The 21,526-nt window shown below is 35.5% G+C and overlaps 1 protein-coding gene across 12 annotated transcripts in view; it reads right to left on the minus strand.

The window, feature by feature from the left end:
• The window catches only part of LOC5568875 (protein N-terminal glutamine amidohydrolase), a 121,138-nt gene that overhangs the window by 11,195 nt on the left and 88,417 nt on the right, over positions 1 to 21,526 (minus strand). For all 12 annotated transcript variants that reach the window (XM_021842703.1, XM_021842701.1, XM_021842698.1 and 9 more), the window contains exons 3-4: positions 9,798 to 10,100; positions 9,562 to 9,686 (exon numbers count right to left, since the gene is read on the minus strand). In XM_021842703.1, the coding sequence (XP_021698395.1) occupies positions 9,562 to 9,686; positions 9,798 to 10,100 (428 nt within the window). The remainder of the gene's footprint in view (positions 1 to 9,561; positions 9,687 to 9,797; positions 10,101 to 21,526) is intronic.

The following is a 21,526-nucleotide window of genomic DNA, read 5'->3' on the forward strand; positions in this document are numbered from 1 at the left end:
TTTCGACCAAGCACTAATTTTCGACCCATTCATACGATTTTGAAGTAGGTAATGAAAAACCGAAAATTGGCACAGATTTCTTATAGGTCGAAAATTAGTGCTTGTCCCCTACTGACGCAATTATTTTTTTATCACCCGCACAAAGCTAACCGAACACAATTGATCTGGATTCCGTCCCACAAAAGAGCATGCAGCAGATTCAACGGATCCTGGCGCTTTTTTTAACGTATATCACTACAATGTTTAAAGTGTCTATACATCTTATTTTCTCCTGGAATTTCATCAGAAATCAATTCAGGTATTTCTCAAAAGTTCCCTTCAGTTATTAAGCTATCGGCACACGCTTTGACAAATGTGCCAGTATTTGGCTAGACATGTCAAACATTGGTTCAATCCAATTGAGATCCATTGATATTTTTCACAAAATCATTTATAAATATCTTTTCTTATATCTCAACAGTTTGATAAAGAAAATTACTGTAATGAATCTGCTTTTTTCACGGAAATAATGTGTTTTGATTTACCGAACTGACGGTAAAAGTCACTGGAAACCGTATAATGTATAAATCATGCAGAATTGACTAGAGAAATTACTCGAGAAATGTTTTGACGGACTATTCTATTGGTGACATCCTAGAAGAGTTCTTAATGAATTTTCTTAAATAAATTCCTAATGACGAAATTTATTAAGCAATTCCTGTACACGATTTTTTGAGAAATCGCTATTAAGATGGTGAGAAAAACTGAAGGAATCGGCGTAGAAACTCTTGGAGGAACTTTTGTTGAATTTCCCGGAAAAATCCTTAAACAGATTTCTTCAAAACAATCTCGAATAAACCTTTTTAAATTTTCTTGGAACAATTTCGATACAAAGGAGGAGGAGGAAATCCTGGAATAATATATGGGAAATTTATTCGAATACTTCTTGTTAAAACTACTAAAATACGTAGCGTTGAAATGCTGAAGAATTTCTTAGAAAGTTCACCCGATTTTTTTATCGTTATTAACCAGATTTTTAGCCCTGGACTAATTCATCTCGCGACCAACGGTTTTTTATTCCCTTCCGAAGCAGGTCGTCACTATAACCTTTAAGTCATATTTGACTATCTAGGATGATATTTGATTCCAGGTCCTCGGAGCGGGAGGCGTGTGTTCTAACCACTACACCAAGGCCGTGTCATTGAAAAATTGCTGTGGAAACTTCTTGAGGAATTCTTGAGAGAATTGGTGAAAAAATCCTAGAAGACACATTCAGCACATGTGTAAGAAGTGTTGCTGAAGAGATCCTTGGAAGGGGTCCTGAAAGTATTTTTAAATAAACCGCTGGAGAAGAACTCTTGAAACATTTCCTAGTGTAAATTCCTGAAGAACCTGTGCAATAGTTACGTGAGTAGCTCTAAACATATCTCTGGAGTCTCTATAATTGTGCACCCGGTTCCATTCACAAGAGAAAAGGATAAAAGTGACATAAGATGCAATTTTGGCGAAAAAAGGATTTTAAAAGCCCTCCATCAAAAATAAAGACATTTTAGAGACTTGCATTGAAATAGAGAATAGGGAAAGTGTATCTATAGTGATTCCCTATTCGACGATATGTGTTTTCTCGAAAACTTTCACATCTTGAATATTTTTGAATGTTTTAACATCAAGATTTATTTGATATCACACTACTTAAACACACAGAATGATTAAAAATTTGAAAATAATCAAATTATCGTAGGGAACTTTTAAGTCCATTACTGGTACATCTACCCTATGTCTCAACAAGAGATCTGCTAACAGTCTTACAATACTGAAGAGATTCTTGCAAAAAAAAATCGACCCGTAATATCTCATTGCATATTTCCTTTAAACTACGGAAATCCAGTGGTTTCGTCATCATTCGACTATAATCAGCAACCAAAAGTGAAACGCAACATTCAGATCAATGTTTTATCAAAACGATTCAATATATACATTTTGATAGTTGGTTCGGTCTTTCAGCTTCTCCCTGATAAAATTTCCGAATCTGAACAACAGCTTAAAATTCGGCTGATTTGATAATGCCAATGGTAGAACAGCAGATTCACACGCAGGAAAGGCTGCCGGCAATACTCGCACTGACACCTGGAAACTACTATACCTGGAATCTGGAGCGTACAGGGTATTCGTAAATTATCCGAACAACAAAATATGGAAAACGTTATCTCACGTTGAAAACAATAAAGAAAAATCGATGTCCATGTATCTTTTTTAAAACATTTATATGTTAACACACAATATAATTTTAAACAATTTCGAAATTATTGCTTCGTACTGGGATGAACAAATTATTGAAAAGACATTTGGTTCATCCATAGATCCGGGGAAGTGTGTATTGAATAAACATTCTAAAACTTTGTCATCAGAAGAAGTAAAGTCACCATTGGGTAAGCAAATTTCATTCACATGGAAATCTGACTTTACTCAAACTGGAAACATTTGTACAAAGCTTTTTCCAGCCGGATCGTTCAGCAGAACGAAGAGCCTTCTTGTAAGCCTTGCGAGCCAACTTGAACGAGTCTGATCCAGCTGAACGGCGTCTGTTCCAACTCCTTCTACATTGTTTCCTGAGTCTAGTCAAATCGGAATTCCACCATGGAGTTTCTCTTGTAGTCTTCACAGACCGCAGAGGACATGCTTCTTCAAAAGCTTCCATAATGTAGGATGTTGTAGTATCGACGGCATCATCCAAATCACTTGGATTTTCAATGGACGGAGAATATCCATGAAATTTGTTCGCAACCAATTCAGTGTAGAATTCTCAGTTTGTTGATCGGAGATTCCTGAAAGGCGAAGTATGCGCAGTTACATTTGAATGTTCAAAGAAGATGTAGCGATGATCAGATAATGATTCCTCATCTGATACATGACAATTCGTCAACTCGTGACTGATTCTATTTCGAGCATATCTAACACTTCTTCTCTATTAAATACCATGAAGGTAGGTCGATTGCCTATGTTAAGTAATCCAAGATCTGTACTACTTAAGTATTCCATCATACTGGAGCCTCTAAAATTGATATCTGAGCTGCACCAGATGATGTGATGAGCATTGGCATCACTGCCCACAATCAGCGGAAGGCCTTATGTTACGCAGTGTACGACAACTCGTTTGAAGTCATCCGTTGGGGATGGTTCATCATGTGGTAAATATACCGAACAATAGACGTATTTCCTGTCGAGGTCACCAACAGAAACATCAATTGTGACATACATACATCTCTGGTAGTTAACTCAGAAGTGAGTCGTTGCTTGCTTTATTAACGAGTACGCATGCGCGGGGCATGGCGCGCGAGTTTGCCATTTCAAGTTTGCTGAAAGTAGCAACAACTGGGTCCACAAGGTTACCTACATAGAAGTTCCCTCTACGAAAGTAGGGTTCTTGAACTAGCGCCACTTGGGCTGTTCCATTTTGCATGATTCTGCAAAGATTGATTGTTGCTGTTTTGTTACGCTGAAGATTGTTCTGAGCTAATCTAACCGTAGCAACTACCCAAAATAGGCAAGATTAAGCTTTTTGCAATCAGTGCGCATCGTACCTTCGTGCTGTTCGTACACGAATTCTCTCTGCTCTTGAAAGTTTTCTTAAAAACTACCTAAAGCAATAAAACAGTAGTATTCAGTGCTACAAAAACAGTGCTTTTCAGTGCTAAAATTAAAAACGGTACTTTTCAGTGCTACTAAAACAGTACTTTTCGGTACTATTTTTTCTACTATTTATCCCTTTACGATCCTTGTTTGGACCCGTGCCTCCGATTTTTCGTTAGAGTCGTTGGCGAAAACTAGCGGTGGTAATCCTTCTTGGACACCGTCTTGGGAAAATAACTATTAGGAGGTCACGTCTTTCTCGTTTATTCACTAAACATGGTTGCAACTACAAACAAAAGGAAGGGTGAATCTCTGAATTCACAACTTCCTTCCAAAAATGTGGGATTTAAAACTGTCACTAAACGTGGCAAGAATGGTAGGGAGGACGTTTCTCCGGAATGCGAACTTTCTTCCAAGGGTGAAATGAATAATTGTATCGGAATGAGCAATCAGTTCGATGCTCTAGACAAATTTTCCAAACACCAAATTGAAACAGCCTCTAGCCCAGGCTCTTTGATTCAAGTCAGGAAGCAAAGAGTGCCGACTATCGTGGTCAGTTGTTCCGAATTTGGGGATTTAGGCAGGAGATCTTGAACTCCATTAGGGGAATCAAGGTTTCCTCCCAAATCGGAAAAATAGGAGACTGTCGCGTTTTGCCGGAAACTCTTAAAGATCGCGAACTTTTTCTCAAACATCTTGATGAGAAGAAGCACAAATTTCTTACTTATGATCACAAAACTGAACGTTTGTTCATAGTCGTCTTGAAAGGTCTCTCAACTGACTATAAATCACCTGAAGAGATCAAAAATGGAATAAATGATTTACTTGGATTTTCCCCAGTCCAAGTAATCATTATGAAAAAGAGAACCCAATCTGGCATTGCACAATGGTCGGGCTCCATATAAAGGAGCGGCCAAAGCTACCCAAACACTTTTTTGAGATTTTTATGGTTTTATCATTTTAAAATATACCTCATGTATAATATTATTATGATTCATAATTGAAATTTAACTAAAATTTAAATTTCTTTGACTTTTATGACGTCAAACTGACTGAAGTCAAAAAATTGAAAAATGTAACAGTAAAATAAAGTACAAAATGCATATTTAAGTAATGCAATATTTTCCCAAAGTTACGCGCTATCTGAAAGCTTATGGTTCAACACTTGTATCGAGCATGAAGATGGGAAAAAATATTTGGTTGAAGCTTTAATACTGTTCAATATCACACTTTAGTAATATTGATGATTTTGAACATGAAAAACAACTCTTGTCGCGTCATGTCGCCGCCATTTCGAATATTGCACTTTAAAATGCATCCTTAGATCTTACAAAAAACGTTTACATTTTTTGCAGAAATTTGCTGATTTGCAAATTGGAGCTTTTTGAATAATTCAATATTTTCATACATTTTGACGATATTTTTCATACAAAGTTGATATAAAATATATTTAACTACTCTTCATACATATTTTGATCAAATTCGTTAAAATACAAACAAAATTTGTGCGTTCAGCCAAATTTTATTGCATTTCTAATAAAAAAAAAGTTACGTAATATGTGAATAACACCTTCTGAAACAATAAAAACGACAAATAACATATTCAGATTACATATTTCATCGATTAAGGTGATAAAACGAGTTTTGGCCAAACTTCGTTTTTTTCCGACCATTGTGCATTGTTCGGAAAAGGCTTTCTCGAGAATATTATTTAGTTCACTTTAACAAAAAAAGAACAGTTCTTTTATTTACTAAACAATACTAAAGCTTTAGAAAAAGCAAAACTTATGTTCGATGTCCGTGTGAAACGTATTTGAAACCTGGATTTAAACTTAAAAGATATCTTAACTATTTTGTTTATCGTAATGATCGACTTAATGGAGCATGTGGGGGAGTTGCAATCATCAACTAATTTCGTCATTTGCCACTAAAGGTTTTGTAACTTTAGGTGTTTCTGTTGAAACACAGCTTGGTAAATATACTTTCATAGCTGCCTATTTGCCTTTTCAATGCTTTGGGCAGCAAGTTAATTTGTTCCAATCTGACTTGCGAAAATTGACTCACAATAAGTCAAATGTTTTTGTCATTGGTGACTTTAATGCCAAACATCGGTAATGGAATAATTCTCAAAGTAATTCCAACGGCAGAATTTTATTTGATGAGTGTTCTTCAGGATATTTCTCAATTCAATAACCTGATAGCCCTATATGTTTTTCCTCTTCAAGAAATCCATCTACGATTGATTTGGTCTTAACCGACTCTAGTCATCTTTGTAGTCAACTGATTACTCATGCTTATTTTGATTCTGATCATGTCCCTGTTACATTTCAAATATCCCATGAAGCGATTCTCAATCCTATCAGCTCCACTTTCAATTATTTTCGAGCCGTCTGGAATATATATGAAACGTATATTGACTCTAATCATGATGTTAACAATTCTTTACAAACAAAACTTGATATTGACAATGCTCTTGAAACTTTAACAAATTCCATTGCTGAAGTCAGGAGCATGGCAATTCCAAAATGTGAAGTAAAATTTTAAACCGTGATTATAGACGATGATCTTAAACTCTTGATCCGCCTTACAAACATGAGAAGAAGGCAATTTCAACGCACTAGCGATCCTGCTATGAAAATTATATGGCAGGATTTGCAGAAAGAAATCAAGAAACGTTTTGCACAATTACGAAACAAAAATTTTAAAAATAAGAGTTCTCAATTGAACCCTAAAATTTTGAAAAAAACCTTAGAAGCCAGTTAACAGTTAACAGTTTCAAAATTGATTGTCTTGTTCGAACTTTTGTCCCACCGGTGGGGCAAGAGTTCGAATCTAGTGTGGGGCAAAAGTTCGCTGGCTAATATACAAAATATCGATCCTCTTATGACAGGCATACTTTACACCATCCGTAAACTTAAGTTTAATGAAAAATACACACTAAATTTTCATCAAAAAGTTGCCCAAAACCGGGTTAATTGTAATATACTCAAAAATAGCAGTTTTTCGCAAAACTAAGTGGAAATGTAAAATTTTGGTGACAGTTTTCACACGATCAGACAAATTTAACTAAATTTGATGATAATATGTAGATTTTAGGCAATTTGTAAATTTTTCCGTTATTTTATACATGGGTCGAACTTTTGCCCCGCTGATTCGAACTTTTGCCCCACTATGGGCCAAAAATTGTTTTCAAGCATTTATGCAAAAACTAATACACCTCCAAGCAACCTTATGATAGGCCTTGAAACGCCCTTACATAAAATATTGAAAAATATTTTATCTTCAATTGGTTTCATGCAACGAAAGTTTGACCAAAAATTACAATATTCACGTCGAAAAACAATAAATAGCCATAACTTTTCCAAATATCAATCGATTTTTATGATAATTATATTGAAAGTCTCTTACTTGAATAGCATTCGAACCACCATGACATTTATAAGATTTGTTTCGAATTGAGCTAGAAATCTTAAAAAGAAACTCTTACTCCACTCGATCTTTTGCCCCACTTTACTCTACCGGCATTGATAGAGGAAAACAAATTATTACTAACTAATTGCGAAAAAGCTCAAAAACTTGCTATCCAATTTGAAAGCGCGCTCAATTTTAATATAGGACTTACTAGCCCAATTGAAAATCAAGTTACTCAGGATTTCGAAAATATTCTCAATCAAGAAAACGTGCCTGGGAGACTGATTTGGAAGAAGTGAGAACTATTATTAAAAAAATCAAAAATCATTTTTAGTTGATATATTTATTAAATGTTTTCAATTACCATATTTTCCTGACAAATGAAAAAATGCTAAGCTTGTACCAATTTTAAAACCAGACAAAAATCCTGCGGAAGCTTCTATATCGTCAATCAGTTTGCTTTCCTCCATCAGTAAACTTTTTGAAAAGGTCATTTTGAACAGAATGATGGCCCACATCAACGAAAATTCAATTTTTGCCAATGAACAGTTCAGATTTCGCCATGGACATTCGACCACTCATCAACTTTCACGTGTTACAAATTTCATCCGTTCCAACAAATCTGAAGGCTATTCTACTGGTCTTGCTCTTCTAGACATAGAAAATGCATTCGACAGTGTTTGGCATAAAGGTTAGATCGTAAAATTAAAAAACTTTAATTTTCCAACATACATTGTTAGAATAATTCAAAGTTATCTGTCAAATCGTACACTTCAGGTTAATTATCAGAACTCCAGATCTGAAAGACTTCCTGTAAGAGCTGGTGTTCCCCAAGGCAGCATTTTGGGACCAATATTATACAATATTTTCACATCTGACTTACCTGAGTTACCTCAGGGATGTCAAAAATCTTTGTTTGCGGATGACACAGGCCTCTCCGCCAAAGGACGTAGCCTGCGTGTCATCTGTAGTCGATTGCAAAAAAGTTTGGATATTTTTTCTTCATACTTGCAAAAATGGGAGATTTCTCCTAATGCTTCCAAAACTCAACTAATAATATTCCCACATAAACCAAAAGCTCTTTATTTGAAACCTTCAAGTAGACATGTTGTCACGTTGAGAGGGGTTCCAATAAATTGGTCAGATGAAGTTAAGTATCTAGGGCTCATGCTAGATAAGAATTTAACTTTCAAAAATCACATTGAGGGCATTCAAGCCAAATGTAACAAATATGTAAAATGTCTCTATCCCCTTATTAATAGAAAATCAAAACTTTGTCTTAAGAACAAGCTTTTGATATTCAAACAAATTTTCAGGCCAGCCATGTTGTATGCTGTACCAATATGGACTAGCTGTTGTAATACCAGGAAGAAAGCTCTGCAGAGAATTCAAAATAAAATTCTGAAAATGATTCTGAGGCTTCCTCCCTGGTATAGTACCAATGAGTTACATAGAATATCCAATGTTGAAATATTTGAACAAATGTCAAATAAATCATTAATAATTTCAGGCAAAAATCGTTACAATCTTTTATTGCCACGATTAATGCGTTATATGTTTAGGTTAAGTTAGGTTAAGTAAATTCAAAGTTTTTTTTTCTCTTATAAGCAGGTGAAATCAACTCACCTGTAAAAAATCTGAACTGCATTAGGATGATAGTGTTGTCTAATAACACAGAACACCTAGATATAAGAAATGAATGTAATGTTTGGAATGATACTAATAAAGAAATTTAAAAAAAAGCTTTTTGCAATCTTAGCACCAGCAGCGAAAAAAAAACAGATCGGTATCTATTCAAAATCGCCAAAGGCGAAAAATTATAGGATACACTGTGTAAAACGCATAATGCGGAACCATAAATTATCACCTTTATTTAAATTTAATAGTAACATATTCATAATCCCACCCTTACTCGGCCTCAGACTAGAGACTGAAAAAGAGCAGCCGATTATCTCGGAGAAACACAAGGTGCTCCGGGTAGCACAGAAAGGACAAAATACTGCAGAGGGCGCCCTGGTACTCCACTGGCTCTGTTAGTAGTTTGGTTTTATTTAGCCCCCTCCTAACCATTCATTCCTAGGCACGGTACGCATCACACCTTAAATTAGGGGTCACCTGTGAGGTGGACTTTTACCACCGGAACCGACACTACGCGGTTATCTAGGCTTCTAGAGAAAAGGAAGTAAATATTGTTGATTAACCCCTGAGGGGCCAAAACAACCATCAACCTCTTTTTTTTGCGACACTACATAGGTATAGATTTCACAAAACGTTAAGAGCTGAGCAATGTACAGCCACCCACGATTTGTACAGTTGTCAATGCTATGCGATGCTAATAAAATTGAGCATATTTGTTATTACATGTCAAAATTTCGCGCCGATCAGTCAACAAAGTTACAATATGCCAAAGTTGAAGATTTACTATTATTAAGTGTGTGCGGAAATAATTTATTCTCCAATTGTTTTCTTTAATAATATAAATATTACAAATAGATATTTTGAAATTTCAATTGTTTCCTGATACGAAATAAGGCAACTTACTGGTAGTTTGGATGGGTGCATACGACGGTGGCGGCTTTATCCAGGATCCATCCGGTCTGCGCATATGTCTCCGGTCGGACGAGAATTCCGCTAGATATTTTTCGGCAGGTATTACTCTAAAGAACCTAATTCGACAGAACGAAAAACGAGAGGAAAGACATTGCCAGAAAAATTGAATTACCTTTGCCGTCGCGCATTTCGGAAGTTCAACGAAGTGGCAAGCGAAATCGAATTACCTATGATGCTCGGGCGTCACCGCATAGTCCGAGCGGAACGTTTCCGTAACGTACTTGTGGAAATAGGTCGGAAAGGGTAACGTGGTGTCCATGTCGAACACCAGACACCGGTTCGGCGATGGATTGTGCATGAAGAACACGTGGTAGTCCCATATCACCAGCTTCTCGTCACCGCGACCGGCTTTCTGTCTCCACAGGGGCACCGTTCTCCTCTCGTTCGACACGAACACGGCGTAGCATTTCGACAGCTCAGCCGGATGTGTCTTCTTCACCTGCTCACACAGTTTCCACACATTTTCCTCGCTGAAAAAAAAGAGAATGGAAAAAAGGGAAGTGAGTGATAAATCTAGAACGGAGACGACTAATTAGAAATACCTAATATTAATCTTGTAAAGGGTACGGTTCACCGGTTTTCATGTTTTATCTTGGATGTAAATCACGTTAACTGTAAAAACGGCTCCTTTTACAAATAGGCCATTCAAAATGGTTTTCAAAGTTTCTATTGTTGATTGAAGTCCAAGATAAAGCTCAAAATGTCACGTTTGGTTGATAAGCTTTCCCTTTTATGATTTACAGTGTCTCATCATACACTGTAAATCTTAAACTCTTTCTGCTGCAGTGATCTTATTGTTTTGTCCGTAACTGTATCTAAAAGTGACGGTTGAGGCGCAAACATTTTTGTTTTGCTATATATGTCATTGGGACCAATTTTAAACGCGAACAGTTTTAAACTATCGATTCATCAATTTAAGTAAAGTTCCTATCGAATGGTATGTAAACTCTATCGAACGCGGTAAACAGCATCAACTCGTCTGTTTGGCAATCCCTGAACATCGTGGAAAGCCAACGTAAATTATGAAAGTTCCCATTTTATCCCATTCCACCGCAAACCGATCCGTCTTCCGGTGATAGATTACGCTATCCCGTTAGGCTCCGATGTCTGTTTGCACTATAGTGGCCACCGTTTACATTTCGCAATCGGCGATTTACTCTTTCACTATCGTCGTCGCGTCGTTTACCGTGCAGCCGGACGGAGAATCACTGAAGCCAGGCAGTGTTGATAAATGTTTAAGCCGTAATCAGCTGTAATCCATAATTAAACCCGACTGTGCGCTTCGTCGTCTGCTTCAATGATCATTGGTGTGAGCAGCCTTTTCGAAGAACTGTTGAAATGTATGTTGGTATCAGATTGATGTGCGATGGCGAAAGAGATGTCACAAACAACAATAATTTGGAGTTATGTTGGAGGATTATGTTTGATTGATACACAACCAAAAAATATATCATAATTGGTGAATGTAATTTTTAACTGTTTCGTTACGTTTTCTACAATGTTTCAATAACAATATAAACAAATTTGTTCGAGAAATTTCAAACACATAAACCCCCTTTTCAACCAGCAACCTAGAATTCATATTGTGTGGCAAAACGCTGAAATTGACAATTATGAATCCCCCTCTCTTCAGCTCATTCCTTTCTTGAACGCTTTATGTACGACAAATGACACATCTTTGTATGAGCTATAAAGCTTGAGTGTACTTCCTCCATTCCTCTAGAGCGTAGGTAATTTAAAGCTGGTTCCTGTGGGATAAAGCTCAATAAAGACCAACATTCAGTACAATTCTTTCCTTCGTGTATGCACACCAATTCTTACCAAAAAATCTCTCGTCTTCTTTCATTTATTCACTAAACATGGTTGCAACCACAAACAAACAAACAAACGAAAGGGTGAATCTCTCAATTTACAACTTCCTTCCAAAAAAGTGGGATTGAAAATGTCACTAAACCTAGCAAAAATGGAAGAAAGGACGTTTCTCCAGAATGCGCGCTTTCTTCCAAGAGTAAAATGGTTAATGTTGATAATTGCATCAAAATGAGCAATTAATTCGAAGCTCTAGACAAATTTTCCGAACACCAGATCGAAGCAACATCTAGCCCAGATTCTTTGATTCAAGTGAGGAAACAAAGAGTGCCGCCAATCGTTGACAAATGTTCCGAACTTGGAGGACATAGGCAGAAGATCTTGAACTCCATTAGGGGAATCAAGGCTTCCTTCCAAATTGTAAAGAATAGAGACTGTCGCATTTTGTCGGATACTGCTGAAGATCGCGAACTTCTTCTAAACATCTTAAAGAAAAGAAGTATATTGTTTTGGGATAGCCCTTCGCGTAAGCGAGTCGTCGAGGCTCATGCCAGATAGATGAACGGTAATGTTTTTCGTTTCCGGAATTCCCCTGGTAAGGTATCGAAAGTTCAATTAACGATCGCTTGATTAAGAATCATACCCATCAGGTGGATTTAATCATGCTCATTCACAAACTAATTTTGTTTCGTCGAGTCAAGAAAAATCCTGTGCCGATATTGTAGCAGATAATTTGAACTCCTCCCTTTTTCACACTACTTTTAACCGTTCTGATTGTTTCAAACCAAATGGAAAACTGCCGCCACAGGAAACTTCTATTCCGCCTCTTCGTCTACCGAAAATTCTAACGGAAAATCATCAGATAATGTACCCACTTCAAGTAACATGTCTCCCTCTGATTTTAATTTTATAACTGAACAATTGAATCAAATGATTAATGCAATGTTCAAAACCACCACAATGACTGAAGCAGTCCAAGTTGGTGTAAAATTTACTAATCAAATTGTTATTGGACTACGTTTCTCTAGTGGATCCAAATAATAATTTAAATATTTTAAATTTAAATGCTCATTCTTTGAATGGCAAAGAAGACGAGCTGTTTAACTTTCTTACAGCTAATAACGCAGTTATTACTGAAACGTATTTGAAACCTGGATCTAAATTCAAAAGAGATCCTAACTTGTTTGTATATCGTAATGATCGACTTGTGCCCCAGGGAGTTGCAATCATCATTCATCAACTGTTTTCATCATTTGAAACTAAAGTTTTTGAAACTTTAGGTGTTTCGGTTGAAACACAGCTTGGTAAATATACTTTCATAGCTGCCTGTTTGCCTTTTCAATGCTCTGGACAGCAAGTTAATTTGCTCCAAACTGACATGCGAAAATTGACTCGCAATAAGTCAATTTTTTTGTCATTGGTGACTTCAATGCCAAACATCGGTCATGGAATAATTCTCAAAGTAATTCCAACGGCAGAATTTTATTTAATGAGTGCTCTTCAGGATAATTCTCAATTCAATACCCTGATAGCCCTACGTGTTTTTCCTCTTCTAGACACCCATCAACGATTAATTTGGTCTTAATCGACTTTAATCATCTTTGTAGCCAACTGATTACTCATGCTGATTTTGGTTCTGATCATGTCCCTGTTACATTTCAAATATCCCATGAAGCGATTCTCAATCCTATCAGCTCCACTTTCAATTATTTTCGAGCCGACTGGAATATATATAAAACATATATTGACTCTAATCTTGATGTTAACATTTCTTTAGAAACTAAACTTGATATTGACAATGCTCTTCAAACTTCTACAAATTCCATTGTTGAAGTCAGGGGCATTACAATACCAAAATTAGAATCCGTGATTATAGACGATGACCTTAAACTCTTGATCCGTCTTAAAAACGTGAGGAGAAGGCAATTTCAACGCACTCGCGATCCTGCTATGAAAATTATATGGCAGGATTTGCAGGAAGAAATTAAACGACGATTTTCTCAATTAAGAAACAGCAATTTTGAAAAAAAAATTCTCAATTGGACCCTGGCTCTAAGCTCTTTTGGAAATTATCTAAAATTTTGAAAAAAGCTCAGAAGCCAATACCGGCATTGAAAGAGGAAAACAAATTATGACTTATTAATTGCGAAAAAGCTTAAAAACTTGCTATGCATTTTGGAAACGCGTACAATTTTAACTAAGGACTTACTAGTTCAATGGAAAATCAAGTTACTCAGGACTTCGAAAATATTCTCAATCAAGAGAACGTTTTCGAAAATTCCTGGGAGACTGATTTGGAATAAGTGAGAATTATTATTTTAAAAAATCAAAAATATGAAAGCTCCTGACGATGATGGAATTTTCTACATCCTCATCAAGAAACTTTCAGAAAGAAGCTTATCATTCTTAGTTGATATATTTAACAAATGTTTTCAATTATCATGTTTTCCTGACAAATGGAAAAATGCTAAGGTTGTTCCAATTTTGAAACCAAACAAAAATCCTGCAGAAGCTTCTAGCTATCGTCCAATCAGTTTGCTTTCCTCCATCAGTAAACTTAAGTAAGTTCATTTTGAACAGAATGATGGTCCATATCAATGAAAATTCAATTTTTGCCAATGAACAGTTCGGATTCCGCCATGGACATTCGACCACTCATCAACTTTTACGTGTAACAAATTTGATACGTTCCAACAAATCTGAAGGCTATTCTAGACATAGAAAAAGCATTCGAGTGTTTGTTTGATCGTAAAATTAAAAAAACTTTAATTTTCCAACATACATTGTTAGAATAATTAAAAGTTATCTGTCAAATCGTACACTTCAGGACTATCAGAACTCCAGGTCTGAAAGACTTCCTGTACCTTCCTGTACTAGACTAGTGTACCTCAAGGCAGCATTTTGGGACGAACATCATACAGTATTTTTACATCTGATTTACCTGAGTTACTTTAAGTTGATGCACTATAGTGAACGAAGAGTTTTCTTTGAGTTTATCTATAATTCTATCTATCTATATAGAGTTTTGTATATGTATTGAAAAGAAGAGTAGATTTTGTCTTTTGGGAAGAGGAACACGCTTTACCTTAAAACCCAAGAACTTTTCCCTGCTCCAAACAAATAAATAAACTTTGTGAAAAAAAAAGTTCAGCTTAGAGAAAAATACAGACCCTTAATATTAGCTAATGAAGTGTGAGAAGCAATTAAGCAAACCAAAGTTATCTGAGTACGACAAAAAATAGAACAATGTTTAAAATAAAAACAAACATCGTGAATGTTGTAATCAAATATAGAAGAACGGGATACATCAAGTTGAATACAGCCTTCATAGAAAGTCAACCGGCATCATCCACCGGATGCAAACATGCTGTCTAAACAAGATGTCAAATTCAGGTTCGGTTTCAGAAACAGCTCCTTCCAGAACAGCATCACGAAGAGACAACCATTGGCATGTGCCTTTGCCGGAATACTTTTTAAACTTTTCCATTCCGTTCATCAGTTACTGTCTGGCACGACGGCTATCTAACGGCAAACTCAATCATGAAAGAAAAGCATAAAATTTGAAAAGTAATATTATGTGAACGAACGTTTTCCCTCGTCAACGAAGGCAGAAGATAACCAACGACGATGTTCCTTATGAAATGATGAAAAGTACCTGTCGTCCTCATATCCTTCTAATCCCAATCAACATTGAAACCCGGGTCATCAATCTTTGCTAGATCAATATGATTTACTCCATTTCGATATGTTATCAATGAGTCGCATCGCAATTAATTTATCGACAGCGAGTGATTTCAGTTCGCCGCAAAATCGAATTTCGAGGTGTGTTGTCAAACAATGCCATAAATTATCTAAAACTAATTACACTCCATACGTTATATTCACCGCCGAAGGAGCTCATAATTTAATGAACGCCACTTTAGTCAATTTGAAACGACTTCTACAGCATAGGCGGCATTCATGTATGTACGACCCCAATTTAACACCATTCTGAATTGAGATATTAGACTGGTTAAAAAGGAACTCTTTTTCTGAAGTCCGATACTTCTCCAATATGATAAATACGGCGTTGAAACTTTCAGTGCCTAAGTATTGTGGTAGTGCGACTAAAAACTCCTATAAAACTTTTTCATTACTAGCATAGGACCACGGGTCGGTCTACTGCCATAAACGGAGAGGACAATCAGTATTTTAACTGTATACGTGTTATGTTGTGGTGACGCGGAAAAGAGCAGCTGCTACGGGGGATGTTCGCATAGAGGGCGGTACTAAATGGGGCTTATTGGTTGGCGCTCGCTCGTAAAGTTTAACCATGAAACATATAAATATTAATTATAATTAAAATGAATGGAATCATCGGGCAATGTAGGTAGAAGCAACGCGGGCCGTCAATGGAATGCACTGTATATCCAAGAACAACGGGGTCCGAGAATTTTAAGCATTACTAAGAACTAAATATGCATTATCAGTGATATTTATATAATGGCCTAGAAGCATTTGATTCATACTAATCAACGAGGTTTTTATGATTTCTATGAATGAGCAGACTAAGAGAGAAACCAATATCATTATCCATATCTAAGGACTGTTAATTTCATAAAGTGAACACTTTGTTAATGCAATATCTTTTTAATTTATCAATGAAATATCAATCGGGTTTCAATACATCGTTCGACTAATATTGTACAATATCGGGTAAATAAAAAATCTACCAAAATAATTAAAGTAGATACTAATACGTCACAACGTTTCGCACAGACGATTTTTGGAGGTTATCAAAAACAATGATTATTAGAAATTGGCTGGAAAAAACGACAATCTATATTTTTTCAGAAACCAGTTGAAAAATATTAAGTTATTTTTGGAGCAAAAATTTTCCAGATATCATAAAATGGAAGTACTTATATAATATTAAAATGAAAATAACTTATGCCTTCATAGAGTTGTCTATTTAGTCCTCACGACACATTTGAAGCACAAGAGAAAAACAAATGTTTTATTTCCAGAAGACCTCCCAAAGCACAATGACAATCATCAAAGTTGAGAACACTGCTGTAATGAAATCGAAGTTATTTTCCATGTATTATTTTCATAATATGTTTTTATGAGATGACCTATCAAAATATTTGGAGAAAAACGCTAAATATGTGTACAAGGTTTTAAAAGTATAAGATTTTTTAACAAAACGACCAAAAGGATAAAAACCTTACACCTAAGAATGCGGTTAAAACTCACTATGTTATACATATATAGTTTCTTTAGTAATCCAAACCAATTTTAACACGTTTTTTCCTTTAATTATTTACTGCGAGTAAGTGGATGGTGTATTAGCAAATTTGGCCATAAGGGATAAATCACTAGAGTAACCTTGTGTCAGAGAATGGTGGTATATTATTGATTTATTTAAAGCTCTACCTTAAGTAGGATACCAACATACAATTTTTTAATAAAAATGAGGATTTTTGTTATGCCAAAATAATGCATTACTTTGACGAACAGTTTTTCTTATGAGTTTTTGGAAAAACTATTTAGTTCTTCAACCAATAGCATTTTGTGAGATTTCATATTTCAATAACATTGTAGAATAATAGTTTAACGATGCACAGAAAACCGATTACGAATTTATCAATAAATAAAAAAGATATAGAATAAACAAGGTGTCTACTTTATAAAATGAACTGTCCTTAAATTGGTATAAACAATCCATTCGAAACATGGGCCCATCCTTTCAAAAATATCTTTTCAATTTCCTGATATTCCTCTAGAAATTTCTCCAACATTTTTTTCTAGAAATTCAACCAGGCCTTTTACTAATGACCTCTACATAGGTTCCTTAAGCATTTCTTCAGAGATTCCATCAGTAATTCCTTTAGGAATTTCTCAAAGAATTCATCCGTTCTATGTATTTTTCATGACACCCTTCAATATTTTGTACAGAAGATCCACCAAGAAATTGATCTAATATTTGTCCAGAAATTTCTTTAAATTTTCTCTCGAATCTGAGAAAGCTTTTCTATGAATTCTTCGAGAATTAACTTTTACGAACCCAAACGTTGGAATGTAGATAAAATCGAATGATTTTAGTAAAATCTTTGTCAGAAGTCTGATTTTTTGGTTGAACTCCAAGTGTTTACTTCTCCTTGGAGTTTATTTGGTGATGTTGTTCCACAATTTTGGTAATTTTTGAGACACAAACTATTCTTTATTACGGTACTTGTGAACTTGTACAAAACGTGTAGTAAAACAAATTGAACTTGAACTAAACTGAATGACGAATGGACTGTATAAAATGGACGCGTAAACAGAATACGAAATAGTTACATCAATATCTTATCGTATATTAGTCATAGCACTGAACAGCCATGTCTTATATAAGGTACCGTGGGGTAAGTGGATACAGAAAAATCAATAGTTAACTTCATTGTTATCTACAGCTAACGTGAAAAATGTAATTCAAACTTTTTTCTGTGGATAACAAATGAGGGACTATTATACTTCAAATCGTCATTTATTTCTATTTTTCTAATTGTTATGTATTGAGTATGAGAGACTTACAAATTTGCGCCAAATGATCCACTTACCCCACCATAGTGGGGTTAAAACAATCTGTTAAAACAATCTGTTCTCAAAAAAAAATGTGGTGTGATTATGTATAATAGAAATTATATTACTCTCATTCTTGTTATTAGTGCTAGTAATGTTACATTATAATACTTTAAAATTAAAAAAGTACCTTTATTTAATCAAAATATAATAAAAAGTATGTATATATTAGTTCATACTAAATCTAACAAAAAAAAACATTGACTCTAAAAAAATTTGGAGACAATTCATCCATTTATACGCATAAGTTATACAGAAGTATTGTTGGATTATTCCTAACGATGTTTTCGAAAAACACTCTTAGTTTAAAAATATAAGTTACTTTTACTTTGGAATAACAAACTGAAATCCTTCTATTTTATTTATGAACATATGTGTCTAGAACAATTTATATGGTCAAATAAGGTACGATACTATGCGTTCAATTGGAAAATTAGTATATTTTGCTCTTTTACAACTCAACTTAGATAAAACACCCGTAAATTTTGAAATTATTGTTCTTTTATATTTTTTTATGCCAGAAAGTTTAAAAATTTTTTAGGTGGATTGATTCAAATTTTCTATGGTCGATTTGACAAATTCAAGCTGGGAATGGAAGAAAATAAAGGAAAACAACATTTGCAGATATTAAAGCTTAATAAAATTCTCGTAAGCAGTCTGCCAATAAATGATAATAATTCTTGACCCACTTACCCCACCTTACCTATGTATTTTTCATGACACCCTTCAATATTTTCTACAGAAGATCCACCAAGAAATTGATCTAATATTTGTCCAGAAATTTCTTTAAATTTTCTCTCGAATCTGAGAAAGCTTTTCTATGAATTCTTCGAGAATTAACTTTTACGAACCCAAACGTTTTTTTTTTTTCAGTGATTCCTGATCATGTAACTTTATAACCCTTCTCACTAGCAAAAAATCATTTCTGTGACAACCGTGGAGATGCAGAGGTGATCTCGGCCTCTAGTAACAACGGTAGTCACACTAACATCCCTTCCCCTCCTCGACCGTAAGGACGTGGCCAGCGCCGTTATTGACTTCATTATATTCTTAACGCTCTCTGTATAGTTATATCCCACAACATCAAAAACAGGGATGTTATCTATAGCAGCGACACGAATTCAGACTATAATTGCTGAATTTTCACATATTTTTGTCGCTAGCAAAAAAAGGATGTAAATGTTTATTTTACCTGCACTATGTGGGTAAAATGAACAGCTATTGGTGGTAAAATGAACATCATGCAAAAAACGTGAGCAAAACAAATATTTCTGAAAATTTGTATTACCCTAACGAAAATATATCCATTAATAATTGTAACCCATTCAAAAAGAATTCTAAAGGTATCAGATTTGACCTCATATCATAACGATATTCACTGAAAAACCTCACGTCTTCAAGGTGTTCATTTTACCACCACTTCCCCTAATTTTAGACATTGTGCGGCTGTTGCAAGACAAAGAGTTTCTCATCAGAAAACACGAACTCCTGATCTGCGTACCGCGAAAATATCAGTTTGGTATTGTCCAGCCACTTTTTCGTTGTAGCCTCTGTTAATTCGTGAACCTTACGTTTATTGTACGGCTTGTATCCCAGGTCCTTTGTCATAATGGTGTAAGCAGTCCCGATTGGCACATCTAGGTCTGCAACAATCTTCCAGAACGAGCGGTTCATTTTTCAGCAAACCCGCTCTCTCATCACCATGATGGCTGCTGGCGTCCAGATCTCACACGATCCTTGGCCAAGCCCGTATCTCGGTACTTACGGATGGTGGTATAAATGAAATTCCGCTCACCTAGCAAACAACTTTACTACGACGTCACCGTACTCTTTCATCGTACGCGGTAAACAAACAGCAAATGACAGCAAGTCGTCACCAATCACCATGCGCGTCGGTTAGCCTATATACGAGGCTAAAGCTGTCGCCACTACCAATACACAGAATGAACATGGTGCGCACCAACACAACGAAGAAAAGTTGAATTTAAACTTATTGCACTCCCTGTACAATACATAACTGATACATTGTGCAGCTACTTAGTTGGGAAGTTTTTTTCTTGAACCTCCTTTTCGAAAGTCTTACTAGGATTTATCGAACAAAAAATAAAACATTATTGAAGCATTTAGTGGAATCCTGAAAAACCCTTCTAACTAAGTATTTTCTAATGCTGTATAAATATTTGGAGGAATGCTGAAAAAAAAAACTAGAAAAGTCACAAGATTGATTATTGGAGAAATCATTGCGAAATGTTTTATACATTCCCTAAAGTGGCTGAAAATACTTGAAAGGGATTCATCAGGAATTTCTTCTAAAAATACTTCAGAAATTCAAGTTTTTTTCTAAGAATACCCCTTACAAAAATTTATGGAATCCGAGAAGTAAAATCTTGAGAAATGGATTTTACAGATAAGTTTTGGATTCTGCAGATTAGTTTTTGATAGTGTTATTTGAGATATTCATAGATGAAATAAAATTTAAACCTGATGGAAACATTGGATAGAATCCCAAAGAAATTCTCGCACTTTTTCATGTGATACCTAGAGTGATTACTAGAACAATGCGAGAAGAAACACTTGGAAAAATTCATTTTATCTAAAGAATACTGCGATCTTTTTTGAGAAGCCTAACTAATATTCCTGGAAAAATTTCTAAAATAATATTTAACCATAAATAATAAATAGACTTTGTTTGGTTCTATCCCGTTAGGCCGAATACCGTTAGGTCGAAAGGGTCATCAGGCCGAAACTGACCGGCAGGTCTAATGAACCGGAAGGTCGAATGGGTAACTAACAGGGAAAGGTCAGGATAATTTGCATTACCCAGAAGCCAGCAATATCCGCTGTGAAATATAACTAAAAAGACCAGCCTTTGATTAAAAGAAGGAACAAAACAATGATAAATGTGTAAGCCTTTTGAAACTGTAGTAAATGGTTATTTCGGTGTTATGACCCTTTCGGCCTAACGACATTCTGTCTAATGGCCTTCGGCCTAACGATCTGCACCCTTACAAGGATTATATAAGCAAAATTTTAAGAAAATTGATTTCTTAAGGGATCTTAAAGCAAAATCTCAAATTGGGGATTATTGAAGCTAGGGAGACTTACGGCTTCGGCACCATTCGACTATTATCGGCAACCAAATTTCAAACGCCAAATACTCAGTATTTTTCAATCAAATCACATCAATGAAAACATTCAGATGATTCTTTGTTCTGCCCGCTTCCCGCTGACGATATTTCCGAGACTGAACAAACAATATCGCCAGAGATGTTTTCAATTCAAATGAACACGGCTCAAGATGCGACTGATTTGGAGCTGCCGAAGAGATTCACCAGCAGTTCTTATGGGAATGTTGCCGAAGAGATTGAGGCTGCCGACAATAGTCACACTGACAAGAGATGTTCGCAGAGTTGCAGAAACATTTCCAAAAGCATGTTGACAAGTCTGTCGGTGTGAAGAGAATTTAGCAACGCGTAAATGTAAA

Source organism: Aedes aegypti, chromosome 2 (genome assembly GCF_002204515.2).
Source record: "Aedes aegypti strain LVP_AGWG chromosome 2, AaegL5.0 Primary Assembly, whole genome shotgun sequence".
Lineage (NCBI taxonomy): Eukaryota > Metazoa > Arthropoda > Insecta > Diptera > Culicidae > Aedes > Aedes aegypti.